Here is a 26,893-nt window from a genome sequence, read left to right as displayed (position 1 = left end):
TTTGTTATGCAAGGAGAAATCATTACGTCAATCCTATGGAGAGATGCTGCCGAGTTCTCTGGCTCTGAGCTCCTCTCAGATGATCCGACAAACAGTGGAAATGCGTGCTGTGGTCAGATGAGTCAGCTTGTTGCAGTTTGTTTTAGGGAGGAAAAATACAGACATTATTCATTGATTTGTCCTTGCCAAAGACAAAGGGGGCCATACACACTTTTGTCTGTTCCCACAGGATGGGTGACTTGCATATGTGTGAAAGTACCATTGAGGCTGAAGCATTTATTTGGATTGTACAGTGGCATTTGCTGCCATGAAAATTACATATTTTCCGGGGAAATTTGTGACCATTAGAGGGAGAAACTGCTATGCTTCATTCTGCATGTACATCGACAGCATGGTTCATAGACACAGCGTGAATGTGCTTGACTGACCTGTCTGCATTCCAGATCTATTTCCTTTGTTAGCTTGAACTGTTGAAGCTGCAATCTTGTATAGAGAGAGACTAGGCAAAAATCCACTTGAAAAACTGCAGCAATTAATCTCCTCAGTTCAGAAATGATTAAATGTTTAATTAAATGGAAATGTGATGTAAGATTAGAGCCTTTGAGGAAATCCCAGGGTTCATGCAATTGAAAGATGTTAAAATATCCTTGTATTTAATGCATATTTTGAATTGCTGATAACTGTTGAAGCAGAAACAGAGGGCAGAGCACAAAGTTCTAGACATATGTAACCCCATCTGTGAAATTCAGGCAAAGTCTCAAAATCTACTTATGAGATAACAAGCATCGAAGTTTGATTTCAACCATTAATTTCACTATGATTTCAATCTTTGACATGGCTTTACTCAATCAATATTATAGATATAAAGGTTATATTTTCACAGAATGTTCTACATCTTTATGAGGGATGATTTTATGCAGAAAACAGTAACTTAAAAAAAAGAAAAAAAAAAAGAAAGAAAAGTCTTTAGCTGGGTTTTCACATGCAGGGTTACTATGTGTTTGAGATGGTGAACTGATTTTGTGAAATATTTCTTCTTTGTCTTAGACAAAGCCTGGAGTTATTAGACCAGCTATTGCAACATCCAGATTTACAGATGACGAAGAATTCCACCCAAATCCTTTCAAAAGCCATCAAGTGGACAAATCCAGTCGTTACCAATACAAGGTGCGTTTCTATAAATACTGCAAAGAACAAAAACTCAACATCTGCCTTTTAGCATATGCTCATGTTATCAAATAAAGAATGAATGTGAAAAAAAACCTTAATGTTGCATATAATTATGCTGTAAAATCTATAACTTGAGCAGTTAGACGATGCATGAAAAGGGGTTTATATGGGACATACTGTATGCAATGCATAGGCATGCAACATTAAGGCGGTCATTATAGAAGATTGTAGATTGTAGACAGATAAGTGCAATTTTAAACATTTTAATGGGTTCGTATGCATCTCCTTTTGCTATTAATTTAGCATTAAAGAGAAAGGCAATTCAATCTGTTGCAGCATCCATTCTTTAAAAAAATTAGCAAAACCAAACTGAACTATTTGTTACATTTGTGTTTATTTACATACACTTTCTATGTTGTTTTGGCAACATACTTACTAAAGGACTTATGCAAATTAGGTAACAGCATGCAAATGCTGTGGAACCGGTATGGCCAGCACAGGAAAGTCCCTATAGTTTGACATACATAAACTTTATGGTACTTTTTGTTTGTTAATAATTAAATTACAATCTGTATATATATATATATATATATATATATATATATATATATATATGAATAATGCCAGTCCAGTTCTTCCATTATCTGTTGGGGGCATATAGCAAGGAAAAGGGAAATCAGTGGGGCAACATTCCATATGTACTTCAGAAGAAATTTAAAGAGCAACTGGAAGTGATTTTTCATAGTAGCTGCTGGATTGGATCTATTCCCAGTGGGTTAAGGAAGTGCAGGGCCGTCGCGGGTTGAAAGGCGGTGATGATAATAGGGGCCCATGGCTGAGGGGGGCGGTACAGTTAATAGGCTGCGCATCATCACGAAATCTTATAATTTACACATGTTTTTTAGCCTTGCCCATTTAAACATTTAAAAGAGTTTAAAGCATTCAAACACAAAACGTGGAAAAACGCGTTTGATGTGCATGCAGAGAGCCACGTCTCACAGACCGCAACACCGAACTGAGCTCACCTTCACTTGAATTAACAAATACAATTTGCAGTTTAATCAAGCAAACAGAAAAAGACTTGAAAGAGCAGTTTTGGGAAGGTTACCCTGGAAATGTAATAGGTTACAGATTACAAGTTACCCGATTTAAAAATTAATAGTAGTGTAACATTCTCAATTACTTTAGTAAATAATGTAACTGATTACTTTTCTAAATTTGTAATGAATGTTTATCTTCAACTGTTAATCATTTTCAAACATTCACACAATGCAGGGTTAACCTTACAGTAGTGCTCAACACTTTCACAATCCTTGATCAACTGAATTAAGATGATCACATTTGAACACATCCACCACAAAATCACACTTTAGTACTGCCTTTTACATTAATTAGATTGCTCTGAAGTTCAATGCAGATTTAAAATCATAAGAAAATGTTTAATGATACTGTTTTTGAAACCAAATCTTTGCACAAATACAGGAAACACTGCATCTAATAAAAAAGAAAAAATAAATAGCTGATTAATAAATTCAATTCAATTCAATTGAAGTTTATTTGTATAGCACTTTTTACAATACAAATCTTTAAAAAGCAACTTAATAATAATAAATAAAAGCATATACATCAACTCAAATAATAAGCATGTGTCCTATTCTGTGTGCTAAACTCCTGAAACACTGGTGTCTTTTTAAAACACTGCTGTCTCTTTGTATATGATATGATGATAGTTTTCTCTAAATAAAAAATAAAAATGCTCATGAAATGACTAGAGTTCTAGAGATTATGTTTATGTGTTCATGGACAGAGGCTGAAATCACTGCTAGCTTCAGTAGGCCTATGTGTAATAAATGAAACCGCATGTCTGCACCATTCAATTCTACGAGGTGCGGACTGGGAATAAAATTTCAGACTGGGAAATCTCACACTCATACATCCACAACAAATTCTGAAACATGTACAACCCTATTTTTTGTATGGACCTCACATATTTAATTTTTAATTTTTTTAAATCCTTAGGTTGGGGACATGCAAAATAATTAAAAGTTATCTCCTGAAATGCACCTTCACTTTTCCATTTTTCTTTTCATTCTATATATTTTGCCCTGATATCTATTTCTCTCATGACTTTAATACTCAAGATTTAACAACACTGTACTTTCATCACTACAATATCTTCATAGACAAATACAGTGGCGGTTTTACAGGGAGGCCTAGGCAGGCCCGTGCCTCTGTAGACATGTCCCTGGCCACCCCTGTGGCCACCCCCGTGCTGAAAAAAAAAAAAGTTATATGATTTTACACGCGAGCGCCAAAAGCGGAACTAATGTGACGAAACGTTCTACACGGGTAAATTAGTGCAGCGCACCAACGCTTTTCGGCACCTCCCGTTTTTTTTCACATCAGTTTGGGTGACTTGGGTCTGATTATAATTTCTCAAAGTAATCTGAAGCGATTCCATAACTTAATGTTATGGACAAAAGACTATTTACATCATTAAATTAAAGTTTACGGAAACCTTGTTTTCCCTCCTCTGCAGCTGTCAATCATTCTCCATTCAGTATTCAAATAGCGCGCACCTCGTCCATTTACAGCAGGATGCATGGTAACACTCTCTCCAATATTATATACTCGCATTATAATGCTTGATCTGTAGATAAAAAGGCTGTGGATTTTGCATAAACTGACTTGATTTTGTGTTTTTGTATTTTATGTTTGTTGCTGTTTTTAAAAGACTCGCTTGTGCCTGTTAGATCACACACGTTTTAAAAGCTGTAAACTTTTAAAATCACTGAGCTCATTTTTGAAGCGTTTCATATTATCATGATTTTGCGCACTGAAAGATGTTTATGTATTATGTTTTTAGCCTGCAAAATACATTTAAATAAGCATAATTTATATATTATTTCTGTGTATTGTAGTGTAGTGTAGTGTAGTGTAAGCATTATAAATATATACACTTCTGAATTCTTGGCATTCATATATAAATTTTAAATTGTGAAATGTATGATTGCTTGATTGAATTTTATAAGAGTACTTATAGTAGTTTGTTTTTATTAACATGTTTAGATTGTGTAAAATTACTGTGTAGATTTTTTCAAGAATTACTTTTTGTATTTATTTGCATTACATTTAAATAAAATATGTTGCCATTTTTAATGTGCCCCCCTGGTTAAACACTGGCCCCTCCTTGGCCCCCCTAGTAAAATTTGTCTAGAGCCCCACTGGACAAATCCTAATAATGAACATGATGTCATGCTTTTACCTTACAAAAACGTTTTTATTTTTTATTTGGCAAATTAATTAACATTTGTATTTATTTTTACTACAAATTCCATGGTTAAACTACGGTTAGTGTATCAAAACCATGGTTAATTCTTGGTAACCATGGCATAGCATACATTCATTTTTGCGAGGGTTATGTTGTTGTCTGCCCTAGCTCACCCTAAACCTATTATAAAATACTATTATTTTTCAGCTAAATTATTACTGTAACATAACAGTAGATGATAATGATGTCCTTTATACACTATTTTGAGTGATGGTGAGCAATGTGCTGCTGCTTGACAAAGTAAACAAAGACAAAACTACAATAGCATCTTTACAGATGAAACTGACCTTGAAACTCCAAACAGTATAGTTTTGCTTCTCTGCTCCACCTGTGCGCTTCCACAGTCCCCTCCAGTCTCTCTCTTTTATCAAACTCTGATCCAAACCGTTTTGCGAAGACCCGAAGAGCACGCAAGCAGAATCATTGCTAGTTACTATTAACCAATCCATGATTTATTAGAGATTTAATTATCGAACTCTGCATTAAATTATACAATAAATAATATTGACATAGCGGGCCAAATCGGCAACCAGGCCACCGGGAATTGTCCCAGTTATCCCCGATGTCCAGTCCATCTCTGATTTCCACAGACACGCAGAATATGCAGGACTCATGTATTGTCTTAAGTTTTTGCGCTTAAAATTCACAGACACCATATCATGTTTTGATTCAAGTGTACTGACCTACTTTTGATTTATTCATCCAAAATGTGGCATATTCCGTCCACGTTAGGCTAGGAATTCTGTTTTTATGTCTGGATTCTACGAACCAGACTTTGTTTTCCGCATCGCAGAAATTATAGGGCTGTATGTCTCAGTGCAATTTGGAAAAGAAATCAGTTAAATCTGTATGTGGATGTGTGTAAATATTCAAATGTAATTCCCTTTGTAATTGTTAACATTTTCATAAGTAACTGTAATTTATTTAAAAAAAATCTTAGTAACTGTAACTGATTACAGTTACATTTATTTTGTAATTAAATTATTTAACGCCGTTACATGTAACTAGTTACTCCACTAGTGCAAGTATTTGCCTCTTCTTCCTCTTGTAATGATAAATACATACATAATTATGTCAAAATACCCATCTTGGAGAGTATCCTCAAAAAAACTGTCGGTTATGTCTAAAGTGAACAGTGGAGAAAGAAATCGGATGTCTATCATGCATGTGTTGTCTCTGAAAGTGCCTGTGCTTAATTTGCTAGCTGCTGTCGGTTTCCTTAATGTTAATCCAAATGAAAGAAAGGAAACCACTCACTGCTCTTGACTGAGTTACTTTGCAGTTTTAACAAGAATTAATCCACAGTCAATCGAAAAATTATTCAGAAACCAGATATTTTTTATATAAATATATATATATATATATATATATATATATATATATATATATATATATATATATATATATATATATATATATATATATATATATATTTTACTAGTGGGTGCAGGGCACTATTGTTCAATTATGTAAGGGAGTACAGCAAAATAAAATAAACTGACATACTATACCCAAAAATTTCTTTATTGCATATGCTACCTTTTCCCACCACAGACTGAACAAAATTAAGCATTGCTTGGTAATTGGTCGACAAAGTATTGATAGTTGTGTAAATATTGTCATACTAACAGTTATCTGAATTTTTGGTTGATTGTAATTCATTACACACCTTTCTATCAAAGTTATAATCTTGATAAAATCAGCCCTGAGGAAGTGCATGTATCACTAGAATCCAATGTCATGTGAAATTCCCCACATCAGTACATATATAAAACCCATAAGAAAAAATAAGATGCTGATAGACCCAACATATGCCTCTAGAAATCTCAAAGAGATCAAGTGTGTTATTTATGGAGGAAACAGACACCAGTGCAATGCTTATTTTAATTCATATGGACATGGTTCTAATTCGGTGTCACAAATTGATATAGCACCCTGTACCAAACTGTTTAGAAACGCTGATTAATCCAAACCACAAAAATAGGCATCCAGGTGTTTTATATATATATATATATATATATATATATATATATATATATATATGAATCTGCATTGTTAATCCTTTTGATCCTTTTTGATCCTTTTGATCCTTTATTTAAAAAATTCACAAAAATCTAACCTTTCATTGGATAATAAGATTTTAAATGGGGAGAAATATCATTATGAAATAAACTGTGTGATTTTTGCGAATTTTTTAGATAAAAGATCAAAAGGATTAACAATGCAGATTCATTTTCACAGCCTTCTTTGATCATATTTACCAAGGGTGTCTATATTTTTGGCCATGACTGTAGCAAGATTGTGTTCAGTTTTAACTATTTCTTCCATTTTGTATTTTTGGGTAAGAATAATAAGCACTTAAACTGAACTTTCAATTCAACATAAGAAAAAGTTTTGGAATATGCATTTGAAATAGTATGTATTTACAAAGTTTTTATATCGCATAGGGGACATGGATGTGTTACGCCCGTCTAGGGGTAAAGGCATAACATAAAAAGAGAAGGGAGGAAACGGGGATTCTTTAGAGGGTTTTTAATTGAGCCAAACAAAAATACAACCAACAAAATAAGTAAATGGAGAATATTCTTCAGGAGTTGACCAGGCCAAAATAATAAAACACAACTTCTGTAGTTTAAGACCTCTTTCTTATACCCTAAACAAAATAAAACAAAATAAGAGTACAATATTTTAACCTAACTCCCTAACCAGAAACAGAGATCAAAAGGTTACAATAAACAAAATGGCATCAAACTCCTTACTTCCTCCCAACGCTCTATATTTACAATAATATACAATTATTTACAAGATCAGGTAAACAGAGTTACAAGGAGAATCCAAATCCACATCATAACAAGCAATAGAGTCAAAATACCAATCAGTTCCTACTTACAAAAATAGTATCAAAGTTCAACAGAGACCCAAACAACCAAACAGCCAAAAACCAACAATTCTGTCTCTCTCTACTCTGCACTGGTGAAAGGAAGTGACATGAGGGCTTTTAAGGTGTGCCTAAATTTGAATGCACCAATCCAGATAGGCCAGTCATTAACCTGTAGGAGCCAATCAGCATCCTACCTGGACACACACACTTTCAAATACAAAAAAAAGGAGACAAATGACAAGATGCAAAACAATGGGTTGTAACACCCCCACACATAAGAATAAACATGGCAGCAGGTTTATACAGAACACCGTGACAAAGAATCAGCAATGACATTATTTACACCTTTCTTGTATCTGATTTGGAAATTAAAACTTTGACAAATAAGAGCCCATCGCATGAGTCTTTGATTCTTATTGCACATGCGATAAAGAAAAACAAGTGGATTGTGGTCTGTAAATACCTCAACAGGCTGTGAACTTGAACCGATGTACACTTCGAATTGCTGTAATGCTAATAAAAGAGCTGAAGCTTCTTTTTCTATAGTGCTGTAATTTAACTGGTGTCGATTGAACTTCTTGGAGTAAAAGCATACAGGGTGGTCGATCCCATGATCATCCTCTTGTAGGAGGACAGCACCGGCACCGGTTCCACTGGCATCCACTTAAAGTTTGTACGGTTTGGCGAAATCTGGAGCAGCAAGGACAGGAGAACTACACAACAATGTTTTTAGTGAATCAAAAGCAATTTGACAATTAGGACTCCAAACAAAAGAAACATCTTTTCGAAGACTATCAGAGAGAGGCTTTGCTACATCTGAGAAATTTTTACAGAAGTTTCTGTAATAACCGACCATGCCAAGAAAATGCCGGAGTTCTCTTTTATTTTTAGGAGAGGGGAAATCCATGATGGCACGAAATTTAGATTTCACTGGTCGAACCATACCATAACCGACCTCCTTACCTAGATAGGTGACCTTGGCATGACAGAAATCACATTTAGCTAAATTGAGGGTGAGATTAGCTTCTTGGAACCTAGAGAAGACTTCCTTTAGAGTCTTTAAATGACTTTCCCATGTATCAGAGTAACAAACAACGTCATCAAGGTGGGCTTCACAATTTTTTACATTTGACAGCACCTTGCTCATTAATCGCTGGAAAGTGGCAGGAGCATTTTTCATGCCGAAGGGAAGAACCTTGTATTGCAGGAAGACATCTGGAGTAGCGAAAGCGGAGATTTCTGAAGCACGATCAGTGAGTGGCACCTGCCAATATCCTTTTAGTAAATCAAGCTTTGTCACAAATTTGGCCTGACCAATGCGGTCAACACAATCATCTATTCTAGGAAGAGGGAATGAGTCTGATTTAGTCAACTGATTAACTTTTCGGTAATCTGTGCAGAAGCGTGACGTTCCATCTGGTTTAGGAACTAAAAGACATGGGGAACACCAGGGACTTGAACTTGGCACAGCTAAACCATGCTCAATCAAGTACTGCGTTTCCTTCTGCATGATCTCATGCTTTACTGGGTTGATGCGATAAGCATTTTGCTTAACAGGACGATGATCACCCACAACAATGTCGTGCTCCAACACATTTGTAACACATGCAACACATAAGCTTCCTCCCACACTAGATGAAAACCACCAGGCAAACACAAGAAAAACACAACTCTGCAAAAACAGTGAGTACCCAAATACTCAACTTCATTCAGATGGAGTAAAAAAAACCTTCTAATTTCATCCGAATGGACAGACGAGCCCCCAATTCATGTTACGCCCGTCTAGGGGTAAAGGCATAACACAAAAAGAGAAGGGAGGAAACGGGGATTCTTTAGAGGGTTTTTAATTGAGCCAAACAAAAATACAACCAACAAAATAAGTAAATGGAGAATATTCTTCAGGAGTTGACCAGGCCAAAATAATAAACAAAACTTCTGTAGTTTAAGACCTCTTTCTTATACCCTTGCGGTAAACCTAGACAGGAGACTTTATGTTGTGGCTAGAGGAATCTACTCTACAGACCAAGCAACACCACAGGGGTAGAAACAGTAATGTTTATTTTATATAATTCATGCAGTTACCAAACATGTCAGACGGGGTCAGGTTCTGAAAGTCCCAAGCACTAATGTTAAACAAATCTGGGTGAACAACACCACCATGGAAGCTGCTAAACAGAGAACCGCAATAAATAGGCCATAAAAAACCTAGCGCACATGCAATAAATAGGCAAAAGGTATGAAACACATATCACCCCCACACACAAAAGATGCCATCAGACTGCCACATAAGAATTTAGTTCATCATAACCCTCCCACCCAATCATTAAATGGCTATACTGCTAGATTTAAAATTACACACACAAAGAGTTAAAAACGTAACTCTCCCGGGATGCGAGACCCTCCCCCGGGGTCTAGGCTTTGCGCTGGTTGGTAGAGGGGAAAAAGCAGACACCAGTCCAGTGCTCGCGAGGCCTCTGACTGTAGCGAAAACGGAGCCCCCCCTTTTCTGAGAAGCCGCGTCGCCTAACGCACTCCTGTACCCGGCCTTATCTACAGGTTAGCCCACTAACTATCTTCACCACCGGCAGCCCTAAACAGCATGCGAACGGCACCCACCCCCCAACCTTGAGTCCACCCCCGTGTTTAGCAAAAACACTGCTTCCCAGAACCACTCACGCTTCGCTATGCCTCTCTATTTATTGTTCTCTCTCGTTCACGCTAATCAATGGTCAGGTGCAACAATTATTTACTCAACCCCATCTTCCCTCAAATCCCTCCCACTCACACGCAATCATAACAATGCATCTTTACCACGTCACTTCATTACACTCCCCCCACCCATAAAGCAGACTCGTCCTCGAGTCAAATTCAAAACATCTCATAGTCCTGTGACCACACCAGTGCCCTTCTTGCTCGTCCTAGATGCAAGTCCTTGGATACCGTTGCACCTTGTTGGACCTCCTCAGTCACTGGAACTGCATATGCCCCATGTGTGAAGATCCTTGACCACCCTGGTCCTGTGTGGTCAAAACCAGCCGGTCCCTTTGCCCTTGTGATCCCACTGAGGCAGCACTGCTTCCTGTCACACCACTTGCTCCACTCGTAGGTGTGACTGAAGGCACCTCAGACCTGGCCCCTGGCACTGCCACCTCGCTCTCTCGACCCGCTGTAGAATCTGAAGTCTGCAGCCAGGTCTCCTTAGGTGGGACACCAGCCATCCGTGGGCTCTCGACACCCTCTTGGCTGGTAACCTCTGTTACAGAAGCAAGACATGGTTTAAGTCGGTTGAAGTGCACCACTATTTCTGTTCCCCCCTCAACTGGTACAAGTCTGTACAGAACTTCAGTTATCCTCTCCTTGACTTTATAAGGCCCCTTAAACCTTCGTTGTAATTTTGGACAGAGCCCCCTTTTCCTTGCTTTCCCCTGAACCCAGACCAATTCCCCTTCAGAATAATATTGGAAATGTGCTCTGAAGTCATAGGGCCCTATCTTGCACCCAGCGCAATTGACTTTGTACACCGATGCATGTGTCATTCCTATTTTGCACCCGTGCAAAGCATGCTTTTCCCTCCACAGAAGCACGTCGCTAAACTAGTGAATGAACTTGCGCACCCTGGGCGGTTCAGCGCAAAAAAGGAGGCGTGTTCCGGCGCAAACAATCCCTGCTGCTATTTTGCTGTTCCATTAAACAATTGCGCCACTGACCAGAAAAAACCTAGTCTAAAGTCAGTGGCGCGTTGCGCGTTGTTCATTATGCTATTTTAAGGGTGCAAGCTTGACCATAATGTATAGCGTGCACAACGCGCATACACTTTGCTCATGTAATCTACACAGATGCAACAGTTATTTTTGCAAATCATAAATTGTTACACTAAAAAAATATTAACACATGAGATGACGGAAGTCATTGTGAAATCTTGCTTACAAATTATTCAGGCTAATTGTAGTAATTAAGGATCAGACCTGTTTGCCCGATAGTGGCAAGACATATATGTATATAAGGACATCTGACAAATTTGTTTGTCCGTCAAGAACCAGGAAAAAAAAAAAAAAATCGATGAAACAATTGTGGCTATTTCCTCCCACGCCTGTTTAACCGACGCTATTTTGGGTGGGTTTCTCCCATCCCCATACAACACAACTTTCTTTCACTGCTCTTACAAGAACATCAGTCTCCTCGGCTGTGAACCGCTCCTGGCGTGCGCCTGGTAAATACGCCATAATAATAGCAATCCATAATGGAACTTGCGCACCTGCTTTTAAAGGGAATGTTGGATGACGCTCCGATTGGTTTATTTCACGTTACGCCCAAACCACACCTATGAATAATGAAGCTATTTCAGACCAACACATTTTAGATTTGCGCCGGGCGCAAGAGCCATTTATCCCGCCGGGAAAATAGCAACAGCGCCGAGACCCGCCCACAAAGTTACTTGCGCTTCGCGCTTTGACACTTGCGTTTCAGATCGTTAAAATAGGGCCCATAGTCTCTCTTCTGCTTCACCGCCACTCTTAACTGATGGCCCTTTACCGCCTCTACCACTGTAGACAATGTCTCCAACAGTCTAGCCACATACTCTGACGTGGAAGAGAATATTTCCCCCCCACCCACATTAAGCATAACATCGACAGGAAGGATGATCTCTCTCCCAAAAACCACTTTGTAGGGTGTATACCCCGTACTAGAGTGAACAGTGCTTCTATAGGCCATCATTACATATGGCAACAGGATGTCCCAGTTAGCTTGGTTATCATCTACAAACAGAGACAACATAGAGGCCAGTGTTCTGTTAAACCTTTCAACCATTCCATCTGATTGAGGATGATACGGTGACGTCCTGGTCTTATAAATGTTCAGCAATGGCACACTTCATTAAATAACCTGGATCGGCCCTGATCAGTATGGATTATCCTGGGGGCTCCAAAGCGGCACACCCACTGCTCAACCAGCAATTTAGCCACAGTCTCTGCTTCCTGATTAGGAAGAGGGAACGCCTCTGTTTATTTAGAAAAGTAATCGCCAATAACTACAATATATTTGTTTTCTTTGGGGGTTTCGGGAAGAGGTCCCAAAATATCTACCGCCACCCACTCATAGGGCCTCGAGGTTACCACCGATTGGAGTGGGGCTCGCCATTGTTTCCCTACAGCTTTCCTGGACCCACAATCCACACACTCCCTACACCATCGCTTCACATCCCCAAACCAGCCCAGCCAATAAAACCGATCTTTCACCTTTGCTTGTAATTTCTGTATTCCCAAGTGTCCACCCGTGACATCATTATGCAACTGTCTTAAGATGTCTGACACCATTACAGTGGGAATAACCACCTGGACCTGGTTTGCGGCATCAGAATTCAATGGAGGAAACCTCACCAAACGGGAGCCCTGCATTTGTAACTGGGACCATACTGGTGCATACCTTTGTAGATCATCCGGTGGTTGCAACCCAGTCCCTCCCTCTTTTTTTTTTTTTTTTGAACAATGAACTTTTTTAACTCTGCATCTTCCCATTGCGCCCGAGCCAGCTCATCCCCTTCTCCCTCTGGGGTTACATTAGGAGACACAGTTTGTACTGCAGCTATTACAGGCACCCCTCCTGTCAGTGGTGGTGGCTCCAAGGGCACTGGAGTTGACAGGTAAGCAGGCAGCCTAGAAAGGGCATCAGCATTAGCATGCCCTCGTCCAGGGCGATGAACAATTTTATACTGGAAACTTGCTAACTGCTCCACCCATCTGGCTAACTGTCCCTCTAAGCCCTGGAAATTATGCAGCCACCTCAAGTGATTATGGTCAGTTCGCAGAACAAATTCCTTACCTAAAAGATAATGTTTAAAATGCTTGATGAACGTGACCATGCTTAACAGCTCTTTCTTAGTTGTGGCATATTTTCTTTCCTGCTTAGTAAGGGCTCTGCTGGCATATGCTATAACATGTTCAAACCCCCCTTCTTCTTGTGACAATACAGCTCCAATACCAGCATCGCTAGTATCCGTATCCGTATCCAAAATTAATGTTTTAGAGGGATCAGGGTCAGTGATGGGAATAACGGCGTTATAAATAACGGCGTTACTAACGGCATTACTTTTTCCAGTAACGAGTAATCTAATTGATTACTCTTCTCATCTTAATAACGCCGTTACCGTTACTGCCAAAAAATGCGGCGCGTTACTATAACTGATGATGAAGCTGTTTTTTTTTTTTCATCAGACCAACTAGATCTCTGAGCGAGAGGCAAATACTTTTTTTTACTGTTCTTCCTTGGTTAGTGGGCAGAGCACGAGACAAGCGCATAAATGCTGACGATTGGCTGAGGTAGAGTAAAATTTCATTGTAAGCCAATCAGAGGTAGAGTTGGGCGGGTTTTCGAAAGCACGCATAGTAGTGATGGGAATTCGGCTCTTTTGACTCAGCTCACTGAAAAGAGCCGGCTCTTTGGCTCACAAACGGCTCTTTAAATGACTTTGACTATAATATTTCAATTTTTATTACATAATTATTTAATTTCTATAGGCTAAATTTAGAAAAATAGAGTTGGCTCTTCAGATATGCGAGCCAGCTCCCGAAGTTCAACTAAAAAAGCCGGCTCTTAGAGTCGGCTCATTCGCGAATCGCGAACGACTCATCAAAAGCTCATTCGCGAACGAGTCGATCCATCATCACTAACGCTCATTCGCGAACGACCCATCATCGGACAGGACAGGACACAAAACGAACAACACAAGCCAGTCAGTCAACGAGAGACAGGTATGGCGACGAGCCCAAATAATCCAAAAGTAGCCTTCTCTAAATGGAAGTATATACATTACTTTTTCCTTCAAGAAATTAAAGAAACAATAAAAGGAAATATCAAAAGTTCCCAAAAATCTATCGTGTTATTTGCATTGATCCACTATATAAACATAATATCTACATACATGCCATTTGATTGGAGGCTAGTCTCACTTTGTCCCACAGCAACTTTTTTTTTTAGATGTGTGTACAATGTTTCATGTTTCTGTTAATAATGTATTGTATTAAGTGTCCATTTCATTATAATATTCAGATTTATCATAAATAATTGAACATGCACATGTATTTTAAGTTCCTTTAAAGAGGGGTAGAGGTGGGGTCACGTTTGAGCATTTAAAATGTAATTTTACTTGAAAGTAACGCAATAGTTACTTTCTTAAGTAACTAGTTACTTTAAAAATTTGTAACTGAGTTACTAATTTAGTTACTTTTTGGAAGAAGTAACTAGTAACTGTAACTAATTACTTTTTAAAAGTAACTTGCCCAACACTGATCAGGGTATACAAGAACAGGAGCTGACATTAAACTCACTTTGAGCTGTTCAAAAGCTGTTTGACATGCCTCCGTCCATTTAAAACGCCAGCCTTTCTCAGTTAGCTGGTGCAGCGGGCGGGCGATCTCAGCAAACCCCTTCACAAACCTCCGATAGTACGAGGCTAAACCCACAAAACTCCTGACCTCTGTTTGATTTTTGGGCACCGGCCACTGACGCACAGCCTCCAATTTGGCAGGATCTGCTTTCACCCCCTTTGAGGAGATGATGTGTCCTAAATACTGCACCTGAGTGACAAACAAGTTACACTTCGTGGGCTTGACTTTGAGGTTAGCCTGTCCATCCAGATGGCCCAAATGTTCCTGAAAGGTCCATCCAAATATAATAATATCATCCAAGTACACCAGACAGGTCGTCCACTGAAGATCTGCCAGCACCAGATCCATCAGTCGCTGAAATGTACTTGGACTATTACAAAGACCAAAACTAAGGACATTGTATTCAAACAGACCCTGGCGAGTGATAAACGCAGTCTTGTATTTATCCACAGGATCCACCTCCACCTGCCAGTAACCACTGGCTAAATCAAGAGTTGAGAACCAGCAAGCTTTATTCAGACTGTCAAGGGCATCATCAATCCGTGGCAACGGATACGCATCCTTCCTGGTTACATCGTTTAACTTCCGATAATCCACACAAAAACGGAGGCCACCATCACGCTTGTGTACCAAAACTACCGGAGCTGCCCAGGGACTATGAGAAGGCTGAATTATGTTATTGGCCAACATTTGCTTTACAAAGTTCCCCCCATACCCCCCTTTAATGTAAGGGTATCTTTAGTTACATTAATCACTCGTACCAGTAGTCTACCCCTCTCCACCCTACAGACCAGCCGAGCTATCATTACATCACATTGATTTGATAAGGTGTCTGATGGTTCCAACATATCCTCACAACAGGCCACGAAGGAACTGTCCACCTTTCCAGCAATGATTGCCTCACTACGTGGGGGAATTACAGTATCTTCCAACACAATCACGGTCCGAGGCGTATCAATATCTGCCGGAACAATCAGCGGAAGCATTTTACCCATAATTTGACATTAAAAACAGTAATCTTTATTTTATATAATTCATGCAGTTACCAAACATGTCAGACGGGGTCAGGTTCTGAAAGTCCCAAGCACTAATGTTAAACAAATCTGGGCGAACAACACCACCATGGAAGCTGCTAAACAGAGAACCGCAATAAATAGGCCATAAAAAACCTAGCGCACATGCAATAAATAGGCAAAAGCTATGAAACACATATCATCCCCCGCAGGACACGGCACACGTTCACAAAACACGTCACCGTCACACAAAAGACGCCATCAGACTGCCACAGAAGAATTTAGTTCATCATAACCCTCCCACCCAATCATTAAATTGCTATACTGCTAGATTTAAAATTACACGCACATAAAAAGTTAAAAACGTAACTCTCCCGGGATGCGAGATCCTCCCCCGGGGTCTAGGCTTTGCGCTGGTTGGTAGAGGGGAAAAAGCAGACACCAGTCCAGCGTTCGCGAGGCCTCCGACTGTAGCGAAAACGGAGCCCCCCCTTTTCTGAGAAGCCGCGTCGCCCAACGCACTCCTATACCCGGCCTTATCTACAGGTTAGCCCGCTAACTATCTGCACCGCCGGCAGCCCTAAACAGCATGCGAATGGCACCCACCCCCAACCTTGAGTGCAGCTCGGCGTTTAGCAAAAACACTGCTTCCCAGAACCACTCACGCTTCGCTATGCCTCTCTATTTATTGTTCTCTCTCCTTCACGATAAATCAATGGTCAGGTGCAACAATTATTTACTCAACCCCATCTTCCCTCAAATCCCTCCCGCCCACACGCAATCATAACAATGCATCTTTCCCACGTCACTTCATTACACCCTAAACAAAATAAAAGTACAATATTTTAACCTAACTCCCTAACCAAAAACAGAGATCAAAAGGTTACAATAAACAAAATGGCATCAAACTCCTTACTTCCTCCCAACCCTCTATATTTACAATAATATACAATTATTTACAAGATCAGGCAAACAGAGTTACAAGGAGAATCCAAATCCACATCATAACAAGCAATAGAGTCAAAATACCAATCAGTTCCTACTTACATCAATAGTATCAAAGTTCAACAGAGACCCAAACAACCAAACAGCCAAAAACCAACAATTCTCTTTCTCTCTACTCTGCAATGCACTGGAGAAAGGAAGTGACATCAGGGCTTTTAAGGTGTGCCTAAATTTGAATGCACCACTCCAGATAGGCCAGTCATTAACCTGTAGGAGCCAATCAGCATCCTACCTGGACACAAACACTTTCAAATACAAAAAAAAAGGAGACAAATGACAAGATGCAAAACAATGGGTTGTAACAGATGCATTTAAACTGCAGATACAGATGTATAAATGGGCCTAATGTTTTGTTTTTAACATAAAATGTTAAACTTTGAACATATACTGTTATGGCGTGTCCCGGCCAGAACACCGGCATGACAGGACCAAAAAAAACAAAAAAAAACACACACATTATAAACGAGGAAGTTGTTCCACTGGGAACATAATTACTGATTATACTGAATTATACTGTCTTTATGCATGATGCGTTGCATATCGCGCCATGTAAACATAAAACCATGTCTGCATTTGTGATCTGAGAAATGACAAACAACAAGTGCTACTCTAAACTGCTCTAAATTCGTGTTTGAATCATCAGTGACAAATCCTTTACATATGTAAAACAACTTACATACCATGAGTCAGAAGCACCAGACTGTCCTTGCAAAGAGTGAGGAATGGCCCGCGGCTTGAGTGAGCAGCAGCCAGCGGCTATAATGAGGGACGGCCGGCGTATTCAATGAAGAAACGGCAGGGGGTGGCGGCATTCACATGTGATGACCCCAGGATTGGCTCCTCTTTGTCCACAGTGAAAGCCGATCCTGTGATCCACAGCACGAAGTTGATGTATTTCCTCAGCGGCCAGCATGGTCAGCTCTAGGCATGACAAAATGGATATCGTGCTCTTTTGGAAGGCCATACAAAGTAATTTCTCTTTCACAGTGAAACACACAGCTTCTCCACAAAATTGCACTAGCGGCAACAGAGAGAATAAAAGGTACGCCTTCTGTATTTGTGTGAACCTTTGGGCAGCGTTTTGCAAATCTTACCACATAGTGACATTGAGATGTGAGGGCATGTTTAAACGAGCCATTTTAGGGGCGTGGACAAGTCTTAACTTTTATAAAGAATATATCTTTGGATTTGAGATTTTAGTCCTTGCAACTTTACAGATCTTCTTTATGCACCAAGAGCTTGTAACACTCCAAAGAGAAAGGAAAACTTTAAATCGCATCATATTTACTCTTTAATGTGTTCATGCATCTGCAGAAAAACGGTACTCTTTGTGTAATATAGATGTATCAGAGTAAAAGTATACATTTTAATTAGGAAATGCATTGGAGTAAAAGTTGGCTGAAATATAAAAACTCAAATAGAGTACAGATATTCCCAAAAAATACTTAAGTACTGTAACAAAGTATTTTTTACTTTGTTACATTACACCACTGGCCACATATAAGCCAAGAGCAAAGAAATATACCACACTGGACATTTTCTGAGCCGCAAATCTTCATATATCATTTATAGAGTCCTCTTGGCTTGTCTAAGCTTGTTAACAAGCAAAATCACTGAAGGAAAGAAGAGAACAGAATAAGAGACAAACAGGAACTCAAGAACTACTACTGACTGCAGCAGCTGAAGATAAAATACATGAAAGATCAGAGCTAATGAAGACCAACCAGCTAATGGAAACACCCGTCACAATAATGGGGACTTCAAATGAAACATTAAATTTAAACCCCTGTTAATTATAAATAAGATAATAATCAATAATAACTTCTGTAGACCTCTAACAGAAAAAGAGTCAGTCTGGTTAGTAATAAGTGATGCTGTTTGTAGAGTTGTTTAATCCTCCTCTGCTGAGATCTTCAGAGATTTAAAGTCTTTTTCATTCAGTTGATTTAATCTAAAGCTGTAGCCACAGTCAGTTATAGTTATTGAGTTTCTGTTTGTCTCTTTATTCTGTTCTCTAATTTCCTTCACTGATTTTGCTTGTTAGCCTAGACAAACTCTTATAAACAATATATGAAGATTTTGTGTCTCAGATGAGGTCCAGTGTGGTATATTTCTTTGCTCTTGGCTGACATGTGGCACTGCTATGGTCTGCTTTTGGCCCAGATCTGACAAACAGTATATGTGGGCCAGATCATCATTCCACATGTGCCAGATATATATGTATATGTTTACAGATGTATATGTTTATAAAAATACACATTTTAAAATTTTACCTCCATAATAAAGACCCATTTCGAAATGTTTATGTGCTTTTCTTCTCTTTCTGCTCCCAGTCGCTGTGGTGGAGTATTGTTCTTTTAAATACTTTCCAACATTTCAGAAATAAATATGTATGAAAATTATACCGAAGTACAACATTACCTTATGATGTTCGGGAGTGCACAAAAATGGGTTAAACACAGTATTTTAAATAGATTTCTTCTCATAGACACAGAGATAATGGATTCAGATGGCAATTAAATCACCACACAACCTTGATAGGTAATTTGGCCAGGGAATTGTTATGGGGGTGGTGTAAGAAAAACACAGACATCCTGGATTCGGATGGCATTAAAATCCCCAACTACCCCCTGTAAATGGTGAAAATCATTTACGTCCCAGTGAAAAACAATTACCGTCCGAATAGGGCTTTAGATAGAGCTTGCACTCAGACGACTGTGTGGCAGTATCACACATTGTATATATATATGCAATGCAGTACAAAGTCTAAATGCGAATACACATTTAAATTTATACCAAAAATGAAAGGCTCATTCATTCAGAAGGGCTGTGTGCACTTTGACATTTGCTGATCTCTGTAAACACTATCCCATTATGAACTGTGCCTTAATTTTCTATCATTGTTCACCTTTCATTTTCCAACAGTGATGATAAAACAACAATCAGAGCTCTCTAGTAACAAATGTGTGTGTCACTTTTCCCGAACGCAAGCTTTTAAAATCCGTCTGTGGTCGAGGATGCGGGTGTTTTGACACCTTAAACACTGTGTTTATTTCTTAACAGGCTTTTTATACAATCGCAAGCAGTAAAAGTCATCAAGATTTGTCACAAAATTATTGTCTTTGGAGGAGACTACAGAAAAACATTAGATGCATCTATTTCACTCTCTGACATGCAAACTTCTCTAGGCTCTCCTTGACCTTGACATTTAAAAACAACGTGAGGCATATTTGACATTCATGGCTCATTTCATTTCCTCTGAAAAGGCATAGGTATGCCTTTTGACAAATTTGCTCAATGATGCTTCTATTGTGAAATCCAGAAGGCCCCAGTGAATGTTTCATTCAGTGGAATTCTTATTGTTGCCCACATATTTCACATGTAGTTTTGCCTGAGGAGAGAGAGAGAGAAGGTTGGAAAAACACAACAGATGTGCTTCTGTCAGCTAGGATGATTTATATTTAGAATTATTATAAAAAAAAAATTTTTTAGATCATTGTAAAGATAAAAGGTACATTTTTACTGTGTCCCTCCACCCTTAATAACTTTAACCTAATCTTATGAAGGTGCTGACACCTAGACACCCCCATCCTAGACTCTCTAGGCCAGATTTACTAACAGCTTGCGTCATTGCAAACTGTCTTTTGGCTTTAAAATAGTACGATAATTTGTGTTCTACTTGGAATATTGCATTGACCGATATGTAAATGAGATGTGTCTTTGTTCTTTAATTTGCGTGTTGTCAGTAAATCACCCACAGAAATTCCCACACGCATTCAATTCAATTCAATTCAATTCAATTCAAGTTTATTTATTTTTTTGTATAGCGCTTTTTACAAAACAAATCGTTACAAAGCAACTTTACAGAAAATTATGTTTCTACAATATTTAGTAGTAGCTAGTAGTTTGTGCACATTTGACAGGATTTTAGAAAAAATAAAAATAATAATAATAATAATACAAGACGTAGTCAGCTAGACGATGAACTATCAATATTATTAATTAAGTTATTATATGATGCAGTCACACATTTAGCAATAATTGTTAGTTCTGTTTGTTGATTCAGGGTTAGCATCATCTGAGGTCCTCTGAGGGTCAGCATCATCTCTTCTCAGGTGTTCTGGATCCAGACTGGAGCTTGTGTAAATCCTAGTTACCACGGGATGTAAATCCCGTGGCGAAACATAGAAACAAAATACAGACATCATTAGCATAGCTGCTGATCCAAAAAAGTTAAATTAGTTTAACCCAAGCTAATGAATAAAAATGCACCTTTGATCAGATGCAACTACACACACAATTAAAAAGATACATTATTCGAATGCTTGGCGAAAGAAGTGTTTTTAATCTAGATTTAAACAGAGAGAGTGTGTCTGAACCCCGAACATTATCAGGAAGGCTATTCCAGAGTTTGGGAGCCAAATGTGAGAAAGCTCTACCTCCTTTAGTGGACTTTGCTATCCTAGGAACTACCAAAAGTCCAGAGTTTTGTGACCTTAGGGTGCGTGATGGGTTGTAACGTGGTAGAAGGCTAGTTAGGTACGCAGGAGCTAAACCATTTAGGGCCTTATAGGTAAGTAATGATAATTTGTAACTGATAAGGAACTTAGTAGGTAGCCAGTGCATAGACTGTAAAATTGGGGTAATATGATCATATTTTCTTGACCTGGTAAGGACTCTAGCTGCTGCATTTTGGACTACCTGTAGCTTCTTTATTGACGAAGCAGGACAACCACCTAGAAATGCATTACAAAAAAATTGAAATCACTGAAAAATTATTTTATTTTTGTGAAAAGTGTTGATTGTAGCATCATATTCAGAGTTACTCTTGTTGCATCAAAGGCTGCATCACTGAAGCCGGACACAGTCACGTCTATTCAGCACATAAAGTTATGATCTCCTTTTTTTTCATCTTGACAAATACACTGGAAACAATGTAAATAAAAGACTTGATGAACAGTATTAACAAAGTCATTGTATAACGGAAGTTTTGTTGAAAATACAAAAATCAAATCAATGACAAGATTAATTGCTTTCTGTATATAAAATAATTACAATATATAGAACATTTAGATTTTCAATTGAATGACCGCATTAACTAAGTATGTCATTAATGCAATGAACTTTAACATTATACCTTTTAAATGACACATTTTGGGGCCACTGTACATTGGTTCCAAAAAGTGTTTGTGGATGGAAATTTGTTAACTAACTTATTAACTAATCTTACAAGAGCGCATTGTGTGAAAATTCTGCCCACTTTGTTGTGTTGTTTGGGCTGCAAAGATAAATAACATTAACATTCTCTAATTATCATACAGTACTTTATTGAGCAAAGCAAAATGGTTGATTTGTTCAAGGCTTTCATCCAAGGCTCTTTTTTCGGAAGGGTAATTTTTTTGTGTACAGCTTATCAACACTCATTTTATGACTTTGTATGTGTGGATGTGGTCTGCTTTATTCTCTAGGAAATAAATCACCTCAACAAATAACGGGGCTCATGAAATTTGTAAATTAGTTTATGAAAGCTATTTGCTCACATTAAAACTGTTAATGTGACAACTTAACTAGACAAGCTATGTGCGCATTAATGTTTGTGTTGTTGACCGCTGTTAATCTAAGCATGTGCCTGCACTTTATTTACATAGACTGACATTAGTAACATAAGTCATGAGTATGCTTTACATTAAGCTATTTTTCCTGTCTGATCTGACCCATAAACATTGCATTCATTGACATCGTCAGATTTAGTCAGGTTGATTCAGACATATAGGCCCGGTTTCACAGATGGGGCTTATCCTAAACCAGGGCTAGGCCTCAGTTAAATTAAGATATTTAAGCAGCTTTTACAAAAATGCCTTAGAAGAAAACGTTACAGGTGTGAATCTTGACAAAGAACAATGACACTGACAGTGCAAGATATTTTCAGTTGAGACAGCTCAAACCTGCATTTTATTCAAAACATTCTAGCACTTGTACTCTATTCATTTTTTAACTGCTTGTTTTCTTTTAAAAAGACATCTAACACTAGCTTTGTTCTATTCTTTTTCTTTTTTTTTTTCTACTTTTCTTCTTTTTGATAAATCAATATGTACTTGTAATTGTGTCATAAAAAGATGTCACTATCAGAGCCCCATTCGACCTGGAGGAGCTCAACTCTCTGAATGATTCTGTAGTTAAGATGTGATTTCATTATACCTTTGATGGCTTGGATGATATGTGACAAGAGGGGGTCTAATAGACAGCAGGTAAATTGGTAGCTGTAATGAATGATAAGATGGATAGGCAGGGATAAGGGTGATTTATAGCCTATGAGACAGCTCAATAGCACTGTTTTCATTTAGATACAGTAATATCTAACTATTTGAAGTAGCTGAACAACATTCAATGAATAACATGTGAATGTCATATAAGAGAAATTAATTTGACAGAGAAACCTAATCATGTCTAATTGCAAATACATCGTCTTTCAGCTCTGTTCATAATAAGTTTCTAATAAGGTTTTATGTCTGCTTTGCTGTAATCATTCCCTAGGCTGGACCCATGAGATTTTTTTTTATTTTTTATGGTTAAATCATCATAAAAAAATAAATAAAAAATCACATAATGTTAAAAATGTGTTCATTAATAGTATGTCCAGTTATTAATTATCCATTACTGAAAAGTGTTTAATATTGGGTTCTGATGAATATGGTGGTCCTTCGCTGCTGCTGATATTCTAAGGCCACTAGAGAGTGAGATATTGAGTGGTTAGCTTCTCTCTCAGATTGTCTGAAGCTGATTAAGTGTTTGTGGTTAGACCCAGTATGAGTGATGAAGAGAGTTTCTCTCCACCCTGGCTGAAGTTTCTTTCTTTTTAAAGGTTAGGAGGCAAATCTATTTTCTTTTGTGTGTGTGTGTGTGTTTGTGTGTATTTGCAGGCTTCTGGTTTTATCCTTGAATCTGTCAGAATTATCCCACTTCTGTTTTATTTATTTATATATTTTTTGTAGAGAGTGCAATGCACTTTACCAAGGTACCACCATAGTAACACATTCTGTCGTTATAGCTGATCAACTCATCCTGTATCCAACTCACACACATTATCTCGTCAGTAAAATCACTTAAGATCAATATGTGTTCATCATCCTCATGACATTGTATTATTACTGTACATGCTTAATTTGGGAGTTGGGGGTCTGTGTTATTAAAAACTCTAAAATAGGCCTCCTTTTCTTTTTGCGAAATATATATTTTTTCCACTACTTCTGATTCTGAGAGATATAAGGATTTGTGAGACCATTATGGTTTAAAGGATTGACATTTGGCTCGCATTTCATTAGTAACCAGTGCATGTGTTTTCAGTTTGTTAGCAGTGCACACTGTGATGAAACCCAAGCAGATGGTAGAGGAACTTCAGACGGGCAGCCAGCGTGTGGAGAGGGGCTTCCTTCAGAACCACATGGAGACTACAAGACAAGGCTTGCATCTCTGATCACGCAGACCAGGATCTCCAGACAAGATGTTCCCACCTCCCTCAAACCCCAGGAGACACACATGTGATGCTGACAAGAGAGCCTGATCTGATCATAATTGTGACGGCACATTAAAAAGCCTATTAAAGGCAGCTCACGTCAAGCATTTTAAAAGCTATTCCTTTCTCAATTGAAGATGCACAAAGTAATTTTAATCTAAATGAATGAATAGTAAAATTATGTTTGCTTACAAACTCAAGGTCAGGTTCATCCCAAAATCAAAAGTAAGAAGTATTAATAGTTCTATACAACAGACTGTTATTCATTTTTCCTTCCTTCTTTCTTTCTTTCTTTCTTTCTTTCTTTCTTTCTTTCTTTCTTTCTTTCTTTCTTTCTTTCTTTCTTTCCTACCTTACTTCCTTTGCTGTGAAATGTGACCAGCTGATAACTGGTTTTATACCATTCACCCAATAAGAGCATTAAAATTGATGTAATTTTTAGTGCACTTTTATGTACAATCATGCAGTCATATAGTGATGTGCACATCACATTTACACAATCACAGTGCCTTTGACGTAATGTGGCCTTTTCAGTTCATTCAATAATAAATATATGGCATGTCTGAGACACTTCTCTGTAATGACAAAAATGCTAATTCATAATAAAACAGTGTCTATGATAATATTCATGTCTAGGTTCTGTGGGTTTTAACATCTGTCTGACATGGCTTCTTTCTCAAAGCACTCAACTCTAAAATAATCTTCCTTGCAAAACCTTCAAAGATATTTCATGTGTCTGTTTTTTTTTCACAATCAGTTTTCATTTAGAGCATAAATAGGTCTGAAATTTGATTACTTATGCCATTTACTGCAGATACACAGATTTGTCAAAAGCTGCCTGAACAAAATCAATACTGGCCCAGTCAATACTTGTCTGTCCTGTTTTAATACTCTGTGTCAGGGTTTAGGCATTCACAATTTCACAATTTCAGAGAATCATTTAATGATGTTCTCCTTAACAAGGTTCGGGAGGAGCATGTCAGATACTTAGCCTAATCAACACAGGTGGACCATAATCTAGTAATCAATCCCACAGTATAAATATCACTGATTTACCTCTATCCATCGACGGTTAATCAGCATCCCTCCTCCACCCCATCTCATTACTTTGAGTTCACTTTATAATTAGATGAGTACTCTAGGTTCGGGCCATTCCCGAGCTCGGAGCCCTTCCCCGGACAGCACGCCAAATACGCATACCATACCTCAGGTAAATATATGTAAGCGTGAACTCGTGAAATGACAGACTTCAAGCATGGCTGTCTGACCTGCAGGCTGATGGTGGCAAATAGCCTGTTTAAAAGCCCAAACTCAGACAACGAGTACCCATTTGAGACTGCTTCAGTATTTTGGGGGAAGTCATGTCCTAGAGGTTAGAGCGTTTGACTCCTAACCCTAAGGTTGTGGGTTCGAGTCTCAGGCCAGCAATACCACGACTGAAGTGCCCTTGAGCAAGGCACCAAACCCCCAACTCCTCCCTGGGCGCCGTAGCATAAATGGCTGCCCACTGCTCCATGTGTGTGTTCACTGCTGTGTGTGTGCACTTTGGATGGGCTAAATGCAGAGCACGAGTATGGGTCACCATACGTGGCTGTACATCATGTCGCTTTATAAATGGTTGAGTATACAATATATCATTCCAGTTAAGTTACATAATTTCAACCCAAATCTTCCAGATATATGCTACAAATTTAAACAAGAGAAGGGAACTTTATTCCATTGTATGTGTGAATGTACTAAAATTTACTGTTTTTGGTTTAAAATATTAAATATTATAAGTCAAATCATTGGTAAAGTAATTCCTCTTGATCCCAAGTTGTGTATATTACTGTCATGGTTGGTAGAACCGTCGTCTCTGTTGATCACTGTGTGGGTGGAGTTATGTGTGTCTCTCATCTGCACTGATCATTTCATGCGGGCGTCTTCGTTAATTGTTCATCAGCTACAGCTGCCACTCATTACCTGCTCCCTATTTATTGCCCTGTCTTTCGTCTTGTGTTTGTCAGATCATTGTTGGAAGCTCCCTGTGTACATGCCTGGTTTCTCGTCCTTGTTTCTGCCTGTTTCTTCACAACACTGGATCGCTTCACTCCTGGAACCCCATCCACTCACTTCTTCACTGGATCATCCATCTCAGTTCCTGCATCATGCTCTCCTGCTGTCCAGTTCCACCTCTACTCCATGGCTGCCCGTGACTTTATCTCTATCCAACCAGTTGTCCTGTTGGTTATCTTCTTATCATCTGTATCACTATCCATTAAATTATACTTACACTTGCATTTGCTTCCTTGCCCATTCCTTTCATTACAGAACGATCTGAGCAATCATAGAAGCAGCAAGTTCAACTTCTTTATCAGAGTTCATTCACCACAGTGTTTCCAGAATGTTTAAACAACAGGAGAGCATTGTCAACATCGGACACCCAGTTCAAGCACATGTGAGGAGGTGTCCGAGCTCATCCAACAGATCCAACAGCTAAGCATTCCCGATAAGCTGCCCGCAGGTCTGTTCCCCAAGCTGTCCTTGAGAGAAGCCATCGACCGGAGCCCTTAATACATGTTTCCGAGAGTTATGCCAGTGAGCACAACTTCTGTA

At 38.6% G+C, this 26,893-nt stretch overlaps 1 protein-coding gene across 2 annotated transcripts in view; it reads left to right on the top strand.

The window, feature by feature from the left end:
* mlip (muscular LMNA-interacting protein) overlaps positions 1-24,923 on the top strand; it is a 56,461-nt gene extending 31,538 nt beyond the window's left edge. For both annotated transcript variants that reach the window (XM_052573127.1, XM_052573128.1), the window contains 2 exons: positions 1,048-1,167; positions 24,130-24,923. In XM_052573127.1, coding sequence (XP_052429087.1) covers positions 1,048-1,167; positions 24,130-24,327 — 318 coding nt within the window. In that variant the 3' untranslated portion in view covers positions 24,328-24,923. The remainder of the gene's footprint in view (positions 1-1,047; positions 1,168-24,129) is intronic.
* The last annotated feature ends 1,970 nt before the right edge of the window (positions 24,924-26,893 follow it).

The sequence above is a fragment of the Carassius gibelio genome, chromosome B13 (assembly GCF_023724105.1).
Source record: "Carassius gibelio isolate Cgi1373 ecotype wild population from Czech Republic chromosome B13, carGib1.2-hapl.c, whole genome shotgun sequence".
NCBI lineage: Eukaryota > Metazoa > Chordata > Actinopteri > Cypriniformes > Cyprinidae > Carassius > Carassius gibelio.
Note: the sequence above shows the minus strand (reverse complement) of the source record. Positions and strands in the feature narration are given on the sequence as shown.